General features: G+C 36.0%; 1 protein-coding gene across 1 annotated transcript in view; it reads right to left on the bottom strand.

Annotated features, from left to right (window-relative positions):
• LOC110112447 overlaps positions 1–14,701 on the bottom strand; it is a 68,355-nt gene that overhangs the window by 23,551 nt on the left and 30,103 nt on the right. The window contains exon 4 of the mRNA XM_020844673.2: positions 1,695–1,874. Within this exon, the coding sequence (XP_020700332.1) occupies positions 1,695–1,874 (180 nt within the window). The remainder of the gene's footprint in view (positions 1–1,694; positions 1,875–14,701) is intronic.

A 14,701-nucleotide genomic window follows, 5' to 3' on the forward strand; every position in this document is an offset into this window, starting at 1 on the left:
CGGCAGATGCATAGAGGGAGAGAGGGGAATTCAAGGGAAAAAAGGCTTCCAATTTAGGATGATGACGTGGCAATAGGTTTCATAACTCCAATCTAAATCAAATTGAAATTGAATTCCATCAGAAAACCTTCCTAACTTGGAGTTCCAAATTAGGAAAGAATTCGAATTTGAAATTTCAAATTTTAATTTGAAAATTGTGTAGGGAAGGGGTTGGGTGGGTGAGGGGAAGTTGCCGGCAAGGTGGCCGCCGGGGTTGAGGTGGTGGTTGGGCGGCGGGTTCCGCAAGGGGCGGCGGCATGGGGGTTGAGAGGGATTTCTTGTAGTGGAAGGGAAGGAATGGGGAAAACAACAAAAGAAAAGATAGAAGAATTTAACCACGAGCAGGCGGACTCTTCACGACTGGTGGGCCTTTGTGCGAATTGCTCCCCTTGAGCTCTCTTCCCTTCTAAGAGCTTCTCATGCAAAGAAGAGAAGTAGAAAAAACAACAATTTTCATTCAAATATCATTAGTCTTGTTATAGTCTGAGACCACTATATATAGGTCTCCAACAATAGAATAAAAGTACGTCAAATGGCCCTTTGGGCTATAATACGACTATACTCCCCATAGGGGTTAAACTGGGAAATGAAAATGCAACTAAATTAAAACTATTAAAGATACATCAAAAGTAAAAGACTCTGAATCGTAGCCGTCGATCTACGTTGTCTCCGGCGATACACATGCCTTGAACCAAACCTAACTGATCGATGTCACTCTCCCATAGTCTACCCTACCGGCATGAATCCAAATTGATTTGAGAACATTTAGTATCATGCCCGCACGTATGCTCCATAACTCGCTCAATAGTTTTAAAGTATGACACTACTTAATTCCTCTATAATTCGCACAATCTGTGCATCACCTTTATTCTTTAAAATAGCGGAATTAACCCACTCATTCTCCACTCATCTGACATTTTTTTAGTCTCTCAAAAATAGTATTAAAAAGTTTTAGTAAGCAAAGAAATTCCTTTCATCTTCTAAGCATTTACATACCTTTATTGGAATATTATCAGGTCAACAGCTTTTCCTCCTTCATTTTCTTTAAAGCCCCTCTCAAACTTTAGTTTTACTAATCGCGATAAATAACAGACATTTTCCTTATTTTCATTTAGGGTGTTAAGGGTCACTATAGTCATCTTATTTTTCACATTTTTCATTAAAAAGTTTAACAAAATATCTCATCCACATTTATTGAATATCATCTTCTTAGAAAAGTATTTTTTGATCTTCATCCTTAATACACTTTACTTGAACTAAATCCTTACTACTCCTATCTCTTTGTTTGGCTAACTTATACATATATCTTTCTCCCTCCTTAGTATATAAACTATTATATAAACCACTAAAAGCTAAGGGACAACATCATCATCAAAAACAAATCTAATAAAAAGAAATCAAAGGGACAACATCATCATCAAAAACAAATCTAATAAAAAGAAATCAAAGGGACAACATCATCATCAAAAACTTGAAATTTAGGATATGAAACCCAACAAAAACTTTTCAAAGATATCTTATATTCATTAGCATTATAGATCAACTGATCAAATTTAATAAGAGAGCAGGTCTTCCCAAGTGATCATGTGAAATCAACCAAAACGTAACATAGAAAGACGAAAAAACGAACAACCAACCAGCCATTTTTTCCTTACTTTGTTTTATATGTAAAACTTTGGCAAACCTTCGAAGCACAGAAACAACTTGTTCACGAGGTAAGCATGATACATTGCTGTTATTGAAGTTGATAGATAGGTCAAGATCACTTTCAGCAGTGAATATGTCCATTACAAAGGAGCCAAATGCTTCCACAACAGGAAATCCGCCCGTATTACCTTGTGGAAAAAAAAGAGGAAGATGGTCTATATATATATATATATATATATATATAAAGTAATAGTAATATTTGTTACGTAAAAAAAGATTTATGATGACAATCTTTGAAAGTTGGCCGGTGTGAATGATATTTCCAAACTGATAGCAACCATATGACTCCATTAAAGACCTATGTGCAAAGATGACCATGTGTGTGATCGTCCATCAATCTTCTTTTAATGTTTTATTTAAATGAGATTGCATTAGGATACTGTTGCCACTCTATAATGTGTTTTAGGTTGTTTCTTTTTAGTACCCTAAGACCCTTTTTCCTATAAAAGGATCCCTAAGGCTGCCATAGAATGATGGGATGATTATTGATTACATGTTTGCTGGTCACACCTACAGTCTCAATCTCTGTTGTCTCTCGATATTGATCCCTCACTCACTACTTTTAATCTCCTCCCAATTTTGGATTCCTTCACACAATTGAACATGAAGTGCACTCTTCAAGGCTATAGCATCTCAACGTTCATATTTCCCATCCCATCTCCTCCAAATTATAGCACAACCATGACCACAAGCTTCCCATCTTGCATACTTTTTCGTATTAGAGTGAGGCTTAATATTGCAAGATTAGTTCTACATGGAAGCTCAACTCTTTCCACTAAGTTAATTGCATTGTATTTCCCTAATGTTTTACTTTTTTAGCACTACCAGGATGCTGTCCTTCCTGAAAACAGCTGTTGGACACCACCCAAACTAGCAGCCAGCCAGGAAACCTCCTATCCACACCGGTGAAGTAAAATTCTCAGCCAAATATCAAAATTCACAAGAAATTTCCAACAATTATTTTTAGCTTTTGTCAAATTCTCAATAATTTAATCATGGCACATGTAAATACACCAGTTTGGCATTCAAAAAAATAATTGGGTGTTAATTTTGTAAATAAGGAATATTTCGGCATTATGTGCGTAAATAGACCAAAGAAAGAAAAAAATAGATAATAGACAATGTACTTTTTAACATTCTTTAGCATTGGTGGCTTGTTGTGTGTGTGTGTATATATATATATATACACACACACACAACAAGCCACCAATGCTAAAGAATGTTGAAAAGTACATTGTCTATTATCTATTATGCATTAGTCCGTGATCCATGCATCTTTAAGTCAGATGAAAATTGTTAAATTCAATTACCACAAATCTATCCCTATTTATAGATATATACAAGATATCTTAATAAAGAGACAAATAATTATGGAATAATACATAATTGCCAAAATATAATCCTTCCTAAATCAGCCACATAAATTTGGAAGGAGATCAGCGTGATCCAAGTGAGCCTCCCACGGATTCCCACCCTAGACGTGCGATCAAGTGCCAAGGGACGGTTGGGATTTAATACTCCCCCTTAAGCTGGGGAATATGGATCTGTCATTCCCAGCTTGGTAATCAATCCCATAAAGGTAAAGTTATCAAGTTCATTGGCAAGAATGTCTACAAGATGATATTGTGATGAGACATGGTAAATACATATAAAACCACTGTCTAATTTCTCATTTATGAAATGTCTGTTCACTTCAATGTGCTTGGTCATGTCATGCTGAACCAGATTGTGAGCTATGTTGATTATTGATTTATTGTCACAATGTAGCTTCATGGATCCTTCCCACTTGATTCTTAGGTCTTCTAGAATCATCTTAATTCATAGTAGCTCACATATTCCCAAAGTCATAGCTATGTATTATGCTTCTGCACTAGACCTTACCACCACTTGCTCCTCCATGTAACAAAATTTCCTCCAATGAGTGTACAGTATCTTGAGGTAGATCATCTATCTACTGGTGATCCTGCGTAATATGCATCAGTATTCTTCTGGGGTTATTCCACAGTATCTTTCTGAGGAGAGTCCCTTTATAGGGTTCACCTTAATGTAGTGCAGTATTCTGTCTATAGCTTATATATGAGTCTGCTTTGAATTTTAAATGAACTGCAGACCATGCTTACAGCAAAGACTATATCTAGTCTAGTTTGGGAAAGGCAGATCAATTTTCCCATAAATCTTTGATAAGCTCCCTTATCTATGTATGGAATCTCTTTAAGTTCTCCAAATTTGAGATTTGATTCTACTGGTGTTGGTGTTAGTTTACAAGCTAGTTTACATGTTTCTTTACGAATATCATTGATGTATTTTTGTTGTGTAACTAAAATTCCTCTGTTGGAGTGGGTCACTTCAATTCCAAGGAAATATTTTAATCTACCAAGTTCTTTGATGTCAATTTTTTTATCAAGACATTTCCTTAGAATCGCTTTATCCTTTTCATCATCCCTAGTCAAGATGATATCACCCACATAAACTAATAAAACTATGACTTCCCCTAAGTCTGAGTGCTTGAATAAAATGTATGGTACCATTGGCTTTGTCGATAACCATTGAGTAGAGCAATTTTTGAGAATCTTCCAAACCAAACTCTAGGTGACTGTTTTACCATATAGAGCTTTTTTTAACCGACACTCTTTGTCACCTCAAGATTTTTTCTTGAGTCTTGGTGGAATCTACATAAATATTTCTTCCTTCAAGTCCTTGTGTAAGAATGCATTTTTGACATCGAGCTATTCCAGATGCCAGTTATAGGTAGTTGCTAGTAAGAGCAGGATCCTCACGGTGTTCATCTTGGCCACAGGTGCAAAAGTTTCATGGTAGTCCATTCCGTACGTCTAAGTGTACCATTGTGCTACATGTCTTGCCTTATACCTTTCAAGTGTACCATTAGCTTTGTATTTCACAGAGAACACCCATTTGCAGCTGGCTGATTTTTTCCCTACTGGTAGGATGGCGATCTCCTAGGTATTGTTTTTCTCCAAGGTCTACATTTCATCTTTTATGACACTTTTCTAATTTTTATCAAATAAGGTCTCAGAAATATTATTATGAATATCATTGAGTATGAACAGAAAATTTTTGTGTGAAGATTAGAAGTTATGGAAGGATACAAAGTTAGTTATGGGGTACAATGGAAGTTTTTTAGGTGAACTTGTGTTTACCTCAATTTCAAGAGACCGTTCAGATTCTTGGATTTGCTCTGGAACATAGTTTGGATTTGTATGCCTTGAATATACTTATCCAAACCTCATGACGGATATTACTATGTATAAGATAGAAGAGAGTTTGACATCTTTTATTTTTGTTTGGAAAAGAAACTCATTTATGCTTGGCTAACTCACAGATTTCACAATAAAAAATTTCATTTTTTAATTTATAAAAAAAGTTTTGGATAAATATTTTTAAGAAATCAAAAGATGGATCTCCTGATCTAAAATGATGAAGTTAAATAGTAGATTTTTTATTAAATTGGGATAACATAGAGTATCCATAATTGGTAATATTGGATTTGTTTGACTCTTCTAGGTAGTACAGTCAATCTCTCTCCCTAGCAAGTTCAATCTTCCTCCTCAATCCCTGGTTTGAAAATAAGCAACAAGTAGGGTTAAATAGGACTTACAATTATAATATCTGATAAGTTTTTTTATGGAGATTCGGCTTATGTATAATTTATTAGATATGAAGAGGCTCGTAATGAATCTAAGAAAGCAATATGTGATGCAAAGACATTAGCTTTTAGTGATTTATACAATAGACTAGAAACTAAGGAAGGAGAAAGATATATGTATAAGTTAGTCAAACAAAGATATACGAGTAGTAAGGATTTAGTTCAAGTGAAGTGTATTAAGGATAAAGATCAAAAAATATTTTTCTTAGAATATGATATTCAACAAAGGTGGATGAGATATTTTACTAAACTTGTTAATGAATATTGTGAAAATAAGATTAATTGTAGTGACCTTAGTACCCTAAATGAAAATAAAGATTTCTATTTTTATCTAATATTACTAGTAAAACCGAAGTTAGAGAGGCTTTAAAGAATATTAAGGGTGGAAAAGCTGTTGGACTTGATGATATTCCAATAGACGTGGGGAAATGCTTAAGAGATGAAGGAATTTATTGGCTTGCTAAACTTTTTAATACTGTTTTGAAGACTATAAAGAAGCCATATGAGTGGAGAATGAGTGTGTTAATTCTTATTTTTAAGAATAAAGGTAATGCACATGATTGTGCGAATTATAGAGGAATAAAGTTAATGTGTCATACTTTAAAGCTATGGGAGCGAGTTATGGAGCATAGATTGCGGCAGGATACTAATGTTTCACAAAATCAATTTTGATTCATGCCGGGTAGGTCGACTATGGATGCCGTACAATTATTAAGAGGTTTGATGGAGAAATATAGAGAAAACATGGAAGATCTACATATGATATTTGTTGATTTAGAAAAAGCATATGATAAAGTTCCAAGATAAGTGATATGGTGAGTTCTTGAAAAGAAAGGAGTTAATAAGACTTATATTCAAATCATTAAAGATATTTATGCAAGAGCTATTACTTGTATTCAAACACAAGGTGGTTTGACCGAGTACTTCCCTATTTCGATTATGTTACATCAAGGATCAGCCTTAAGCCCATATCTTTTTGCTTTAGTCATGGTGTTCTCACTAAACATTTGCAAGAGGATGTACCTTGTTGTATGCTTTTTGCTGATGATATTCTTCTTGTTGATAAAACTAGAGAGGGAGTTGAAGGTAAACTTGAATTACGGAGGTCAACTTTAGAGTCTAAAGGTTTTTGCTTTATTAGATCTAAAATAGAATATATGGAGTGTAATTTTAGTAGTAATAGACCTAGTGAGGGGATTGTGACTTTGGGCAATCAAGTCATTAATAAGAGTACACGTTTTAGATATCTTGGATCTATTATTCAGAGTGATGGTGAAATAGATGGGGATATTATCAGCAAAATTCAAGTTGGATTGTTGAAGTGGAGGAATGCATCAGGCTTGTTGTGTGATAGAAAAGTACCCCTCAAACTTAAGGGAAAATTCTATAAGATGGTCGTGAGGCCTGCAATGCTTTATGGTGCCAAATGTTGGCCATTAAAAGAGAAGCATAATACTAAGTTAAGTGTGGCAGAGATGAGGAAGCTCAGGTGGATGAGTGGCTTTACCCTTAGAGATAGGATATGAAATGAGCATATACGTGAAAAGGTTGGAGTGGCTCCAGTAGAAGATAAGATTAGAGAGAGACGCCTTAGATGGTTTGGTCACATTAAACGGCGACCTTCCGATGACCCGGTTAGGAAAGTAGCGGAAGTAGATTTGAAATATGTTAAAAAAGGTAGAGGCAGACCTAAAAAGACTTGGTTAGAAAATATTAGAAATGATCTTTCTTTATTAGATTTAAATGAAAATTTTACTTTTAATTGAACACAATGGAGACAAAGGATTCATGTAGCTGACCCCACGTAGTGGGATTAAGGCTTGATGTTGTTGTTGTTGTAGGCTTATGTATAATTGAGGTATGTGTGGGCACATTTTTGAGAGGGAGGGAGGGAGATAATGATATGTCTCATTGACATGCTACTATGGTAAGAGAACTATCAACAGTAATGATTTTCTTATCACTCGGGCAAGGAGTCTAGTTGATTAAATGGATAGTGGAGTGTGTCAGGTGATCTGTGGCTCCTGAGTTAATGATCCATAAACATTTCAAATGATTTCTAGAGGCACTTAATCCAATTGATATAGGAAACTTGCCTGAAAGTACAAGAGAAGAAGATGCAGGTAATCTTTCAAGGGATGCTAGTTGTTTTAGCTTATCAACATTTTCTTTATTGAGCTCTCTGAAGTTGTATTATGTTTCTGGGGTGATCTAATTTGTTGTAGCTTATGATATCATCTTTTGTTTGCTTCTTTGATTCCACACTTTACTTGAGGACTTTCCGGGTAACTTCCAGCATGTCTCCTTTGTATTTCTTAATTTCTTGCAATAGCTGCATCAAAGGGATGAGAAAAGTGGAGGGTTGCGTTAGGTAGTCAATAGCCAGCGTAAAACTTGTCGAACAATAATGACATGAATCCTTTAAGAAATTGTGTTAATGCTAGAGCGTCCCCTAGAAGCGACGCGCTGTATGGCCTGAATATAGTGACAAGTGTGCAATGGCCGCTGCACCAGCGCCCGGGTGCAGTGTTAAATAGGCAAGGGTTCCCACATCAAGGACGGATGTGGGCAAAGAAGCTAGTCCATGAAACTAAAATTAGGATAGGAACTTGGAATATAGGTTCCCTTACAGGAAAATTAATGGAATTAATAGACATTATGATTCATAGGAAGTTAAATATTTTGTGCATTCAGGAAACTAAATGGGTTGGTGAGAAGGCTAAGGAAATTGATAGTTTAGGATTTAAACTTTGGTATTCGGGTAGGAGTCGTAAGTCGTACTAGAAATGGTGTAGGTGTTATTATAGATAAGAGTTTAAAGGATAATATTATAAAAATTAATAGGATTGGAGATAGAATTATAGCTTTAAAGATTGTTGATGATAAGATTGTTAATCATTATAAGTGCTTATGGCTCCTCAAGTAGGTTTGGATTATGAGTTTCTAAAATTAATTTTTGGAATGACTTAGAAGAATTAATACAAAAGATACCTCTTGAAGAAAGAGTTTTTATTGGACGGAGATTTAAATGGACATGTTGGTAGAGAGGTAGATGATTTTAAAAGTATTCATGGTGGCCATGGATTTGGAACGACGAATGGAAGGTGGTAAGACCATATTGGATTTTTTGCTTAGCTTATGATTTTTCAATTGCTAATACCTTATTTAAAAAGAAATGAGCATCTCATCACTTATAAAAATGGATATAGTACACACACAGATTGACTATTTCTTATTAGAAAATTAAAATCGTTTAGATTGCAAAGATTGTAAAATTATTCCGAGTGAAAATTTATGTACCAACATCGATTATTAGTTTTGGACTTTAAAAAAAAGGGGCATAAAATAAAAAATAAAGTAAAATAATTTTTTTAGGATTAGAATGGGGGCATTTAAAGAAAATTAACAAAATTATTTTTGGAAATAAGATCTTAGATCTTAAGATTTTGTCTGTGCATGAGGATGCAATATTATGTGGAAAAAAGTGGCAAGTGATATTAAGAATATTGCAAAAGATATCCTTGGAATATCAAAGGGAAAAGCTCATAATAATAAAACTAGTTGGTGGTGGAATCCAAATGTGCAAGAAAAGATTAAAATTAAAAAGCTTTGTTTATAAAATTGGTGTAATTTTAAAAAATTCTGATAATTGGGAAATATATAAAGTGGCTCGTAAGGATGCTAAGAAAGCAAATATGCGATGCAAAGGCTTTAGCTTTTAGTGATTTATATAATAGATTAGAATACTAAAGAGGGAGAAAGATATATGTATAAGTTAGCTAAACAAAGAGATAGGAGTAGTAAGGATTTAGTTCAAGTGAAGTGTATTAAAGATGAAGACCAAAAAATACTTTTCTTAGAAGATGATATTCAACAAAGATGGATGAGATATTTTGCTAAACTTTTTAATGAAAATAAGAGTATGGTACCAAGTCATTAATAAGAGTACACGTTTTAGATATCTTGGATCTATTGTTCAGAGTGATGGTGAAATAGATGGGGAATATTATCAGCAGAATTCAAGTTGGATGGTTGAACTTGAGGAATGCATCGGGCTTGTTATGTGATAGAAATGTACCCTCAAACTTAAGGGAAATTCTATAAGATGGTAGTGAGGCCTGCAATGCTTTATGGTGCCGAATGTTGGCCATTAAAGAGAAGCATAATACTAAGTTAAGTGTGGCAGAGAATGAGGATGCTCAGGTGGATGAGTGACTTTACCCTTAGAGATAGGATACGAAATGAGCATATACGTGAAAAGGTTGGAGTAGCTCCAGTAGAAGATAAGATTAGAGAGAGAGTCGCCTTAAAATGGTTTGGTCACAATAAACGGCGGCCTTCCGATGACCGGTTAGGAGAGTAGAGGTATTAAGATTTGATTATGTTAAGAAGGTAAGGGTAGACCTAAAAAGACTTGGTTTTTAAAATATTAGGAATGACCTTTCCTTTATTAGATTTAAACGAGAATTTGGCTTTTAATAGGTACACAATGGAGAAAAAGGATTCATGTTGCTGACCCCACGTAGTGGGATAAAGGCTTGATGTTGTTGTTGTGTTAGCTCATCAAGGAGTCTTTGTCTTAGAATTTGAGAAATCCTTCTCTTTCCATCCATGACGCCTCTTTGGTTGTCATTATTGTTGAACCATCAATAGCCTTTGATTCTAGCATTACCCTCGTCGGCTTTCCTCTGCCCGAATGAGAGAAATGGTTTCATTACTGGTGTTTCCTCTTTTATCAATGATCTAAACTCTAACCTGATCAAACTCCATATTTAATCCTATAAGAAAGTCATACACTCTATCTTTTTTTAATAAAATTTTTTCAGAATAGCAGCATATTCCGAACACTTGGTCTATAAGCATCTGAGTGATGCAAGTTCTTGCTACATAACTTACAGGAGAGTGGCATATTTTATCACATATCTTGCTTCCTTATTGTGCTTCCTATCTTAACCTTAATCTCAAGATTTTGAGTGCATCCTGAGCTTTTTAAGAATGTTTGTCTGGTGGCATCCCATATGTCCTTTACAAGAGAAAGGAACATAAAGTTTCACTAATTTCTAGAGTCATAGAATTCCCTCAACCATGACATAATCATGGAGTTCTGCTTCATCCCAAACCCAAAATTAGGATCTCTTTTCTTTGATCCAATCCCAAGGAGGTGATTCATCTTTCAAATCCCTTTCAGATAGGCCTTCACAAATTAGGACCACTTCAAGTAGTTTCTTCCCCACATAAGCGATAGAAAAGGTTGCATGTTTTGGAGATCTCCACCCCTTTGTGCACCATAGAGTCCCTCTATTTGTTTTAAAGCTTTAAGAAGAATTAGCTTTCAGACATTGCGGCGGCGACAAGTACGGCTCTCAAAATCGAAGCAGTTCGACTTCGCTCCTGGACGATGTTTTCTACTTTGCTCCTTTGGAGAGTCCCTTCCGTGTCGATCGCAAGTTACCTGATCGGAAGCAACGACGGGAGTTGGCTTCACTGTGAAGAACTTTCTCTGTTTCATGCGCTTCTTCGGCAAAAATCTCGTATATAAGCTGATCCGGGTCAAAATCACGGTCATTATCGGGTTTCCGGGTCAACTCCGAACCCGACCCCGGAATTCGAAACGGTTTGAAAATCAGGACCCGGACCAGAACTGTTTTGAGTTCGAGTTGACCCGAACCCAACCCGTTTCGAGTTCGGGTTGACCCGAACCAGAAATTTTCGTGTCGGATTCGAGTTGGGTTTTCAGGTCATGTCCAATATTGACACCCCTAGCGACAAGGGGGTACCAAATAAAGGCTATTTTAATCAAGCAGTAGGTGCAATGCATTAATGAATGTTATGTTTGCGATAGTAGTAATAAAACAATAAGTAAGGTTGGCTATGAAGGCACGAAGTAAAATAAAAAATTTGTTGGCGATAGGCTTTAGGGATGCACAAGAGGCTTCCAACTTTTTTGCAGTTTGCCCCTTCTTGCTGGTCCGGTCCAAACATGCGTCGAGAGGCAGCTCTCGATCCAGACGCATCACAGAAGAGGTCTTAGGTTCGACTGCTTTGTCCGATCCTCTTCCATACTCGATCGTCCCACATGCTTGCACATAGGAGGCCTCTGCTGTCAGCTTGAAATCCCCAAAACACATCGATCGATCTCAATCGTACGCGGGAAGATCTCTTGAATGCTGTTGAATTCCCGTTGGGCTGGTCACACGCACACCAACTTGCTCAGCACCACTCCGTATGTTCTTCTCCTTTTACTTGTTCGGCCCTCATGTAGGCAAGTAGCGAGAGAATACTCTCATCTCCCACTTCTTTCGATCTGTTATCCCAGCGATTCCTGGCAATGAAGGCCAGTGGAAGAAACTAGTATTCCTACATAATTCCGACAATGAAGATCGGTAGTGCGAATCTGGCTTTGATACCATGTTAAATGCAGAGAATTGGAGAGGCAAAAACTTAATTTTATATGCACAAATTTTTGTCCCTATTTAGAAATATATACATATAATCTTAATAAAGAAACAAATAATTAAAAATCATGCATAATTGCCCTAATATATATCCTTCCTAAATCAACCACATAAATATGGAAGGAGATCGGCATGATCCAGGTGAGCCCTCCCACGGATCATCATCCTAGCCGTGGGATCAAGTGTCAAAGACGGCTGGAATTTAACAAAAACATGATAAAGTTCATTAATCCTTCAAAATTATTTTGTACAATAGCATGCTCATGCTTTGCATAAATTCAGACAGCACTGACATGTGGGAAGAAGTTGAATGCAGAGTCTTAAAAAGACACACTATATCCCCTATAGCCTCTGGGTACTTAGTTTAATCCATCATCGTTGGAAATTTTATTAAAAAAAGAAGTAAACCATGCTAATTAGAATCAATATTGGATTACACAATGAGCAGAAAACAATGTATTAAAGCGCCACCAGGCTAAGCCTAATACCGACTCAAGGAGACTCCATCTATCAGATAACTTTGAGCAATATCATTAACAACAATTCATGCTCTAGTAAATGATAAATCATGCCAAAATTTTATGTCTAAAAGCAGTCAATTCCTTAACTAATCAAGACAACAAGCCAAACACTGTAAGCCAATAAGCAGAGAATGCTATAAATTAATAGACAACCCAGACCAAAAATACTCTTCACGATCATGTTATATGCATGAACCAACTGTTTTCGTTGTTCATATTCACTTGCAGTCGGAAGCAGGCTGGCTATAACATCAAGAAGCAAGGCTTCAAAGTTCGAACTAAAAGCAGGATGAAATTTTCTCTCCTTCAATTCCTTTAACTCCAATTTTGATGCCTTCTTGCAACGATCTAGATTAAAGGAAAGAGAGGGAGATGATGAAATATATGAACAGGCCAATTGCACCACCAACGAAAAATCATAACGTTTTATTTTTAGCATGCAATGTTTATTTAATCTAAATTTCCTACAGAAACTAAATTCAAGGAACTGTTGAGTAATTCACATTCAGTTATGTTATTCATAAAATTCATGAAATTCACAGGAATTTGAGCCCACTTTAAATGCCAATCATTGATTCTCCGTGCATTGCTAGCTCTAAACAAAAAAAAATTGATGATTTATGCCATTCTGATGAAGATGGTTAACACTTAAAGCTAGCACTAAATTTGACGACCAAAACCCCATTAGATGTCTATTACCACTGCACAAAATTTATCTATTTTTGAACGTCAAACAATAAACAACAACCTGAAAACCAGAAAACTTTGAGATAATATATAAAAGATGACAGATAAGTCATCTATGTACTTATATATCTGTTTTTAATGTGAGGCAAAAAAATTGAGAATTGAATATGATACAGATGTAAGTAAATACAAAGCCAAAGATCATGAAAGAAAACATATTCTCGGAGTATGTCTGTTCATTAATTTCGAAAAGCATTGTGTCTGCATTGTATTGATATCACATTTTCAAAGATATCGATGATGGAAGTACAAACTTAATCTGTTATTTTCCTGATTAACTATTATGTCGATACAGATAATGATGCATCAACCAGCCTAACTCAAGCTAGAACCACTGTGGTGGTTGTCTCTACCTTTAACCTACTCTATCTTTTCCTACGACTATATTGGGGAATTATTCATTCTTAATCAGCCTTTGATGTTTGTTTCCCAAAAATCGGACTCCTCAGCTGCCCTTTGAAAGAGGTTGTTGCCAACATATATGGTAATGATAATATTGGCCAATGAAAACAGCTAGAACAATTATATCCAGGTGTCTTTGTATCTTCCTTTCCAATTGCCCAGCTCCAGTCAAGAAGAATCCTTCCTCTACAATCTACTTTCTATTTTTACCAATCCCTGCACCAATATCAAAGCCCGAGTGATGATTGACAATGGAGGCAATGGACATCGCAACACAGATGAAAAATCTCATTGTGCAGGCCCTGCGGAACCCTCAATACGTTCACCTCCCTGAACAATAGAAAATATTCTTGCTATTAATGAAATGGAGAAACATCATCAATAACTAAAAGAACATCTCGTTTACCAAACAAGACCATCGCCTACCAAACTAGGACATTCAAAAAGCTTCTCCAAGAAAACATCTCAACCCAGTGAAAGGTCGCAGCATGAAGTACAATTCAAAAATGCAGCTAGGTCATATTTGATACTTCATCAAAACATTTTCAGAAGTGCAAAGTTTCGAAATTACAAACAGATGCTGTCCTCAAGATGTAATCAACACCCGTCATTACGCAGCAACACTTCAACGTTAAGTTGGGCACATGCATATTGAAGACTATCTCAATTGGCTCAAGTCCGTAAAAACCATCTTTGTATGGAGATGCATGAAGAAAAAAATGTTAAATTAGTGCCTCATAAAACTCAAAGTTGAAAGCAGCTACTTGGTGGTAGCAATCACAAACCCAGGTCTGCCATTGGGAATGCAGAACTTCCAATTCATTCAGGAAAGATAAATAAATCGATTAGGGAGTGATTCTATCATTCCGCTATGATCGGAATCCTGATAAACATCAATACCAACAAAAGTCAACAGCAAGGGCATGCAATATCAATGAAAAAATAAAGAGAGTTTTTATCATTAGAATGCTCAGTTTGGCCTCCCATGAACAGGAAGCAACATCAAGTGTCATGTTATCTCGCGGGCTTAAAATGGTAGCTTTTGTAATTTACTGTCCTTTCAGCCCATTTGGCAGCTCTCTAAAGCTGTTCAATTTGGCCTACAAGGGATGAAACTAGCTATCTCAAACAAGCTAGCCAATTCTCACCAGCCGCGGCGGATCGGA

Source organism: Dendrobium catenatum, unplaced genomic scaffold (genome assembly GCF_001605985.2).
Source record: "Dendrobium catenatum unplaced genomic scaffold, ASM160598v2 original_scaffold_36778, whole genome shotgun sequence".
Taxonomy (NCBI): Eukaryota; Viridiplantae; Streptophyta; class Magnoliopsida; order Asparagales; family Orchidaceae; genus Dendrobium; species Dendrobium catenatum.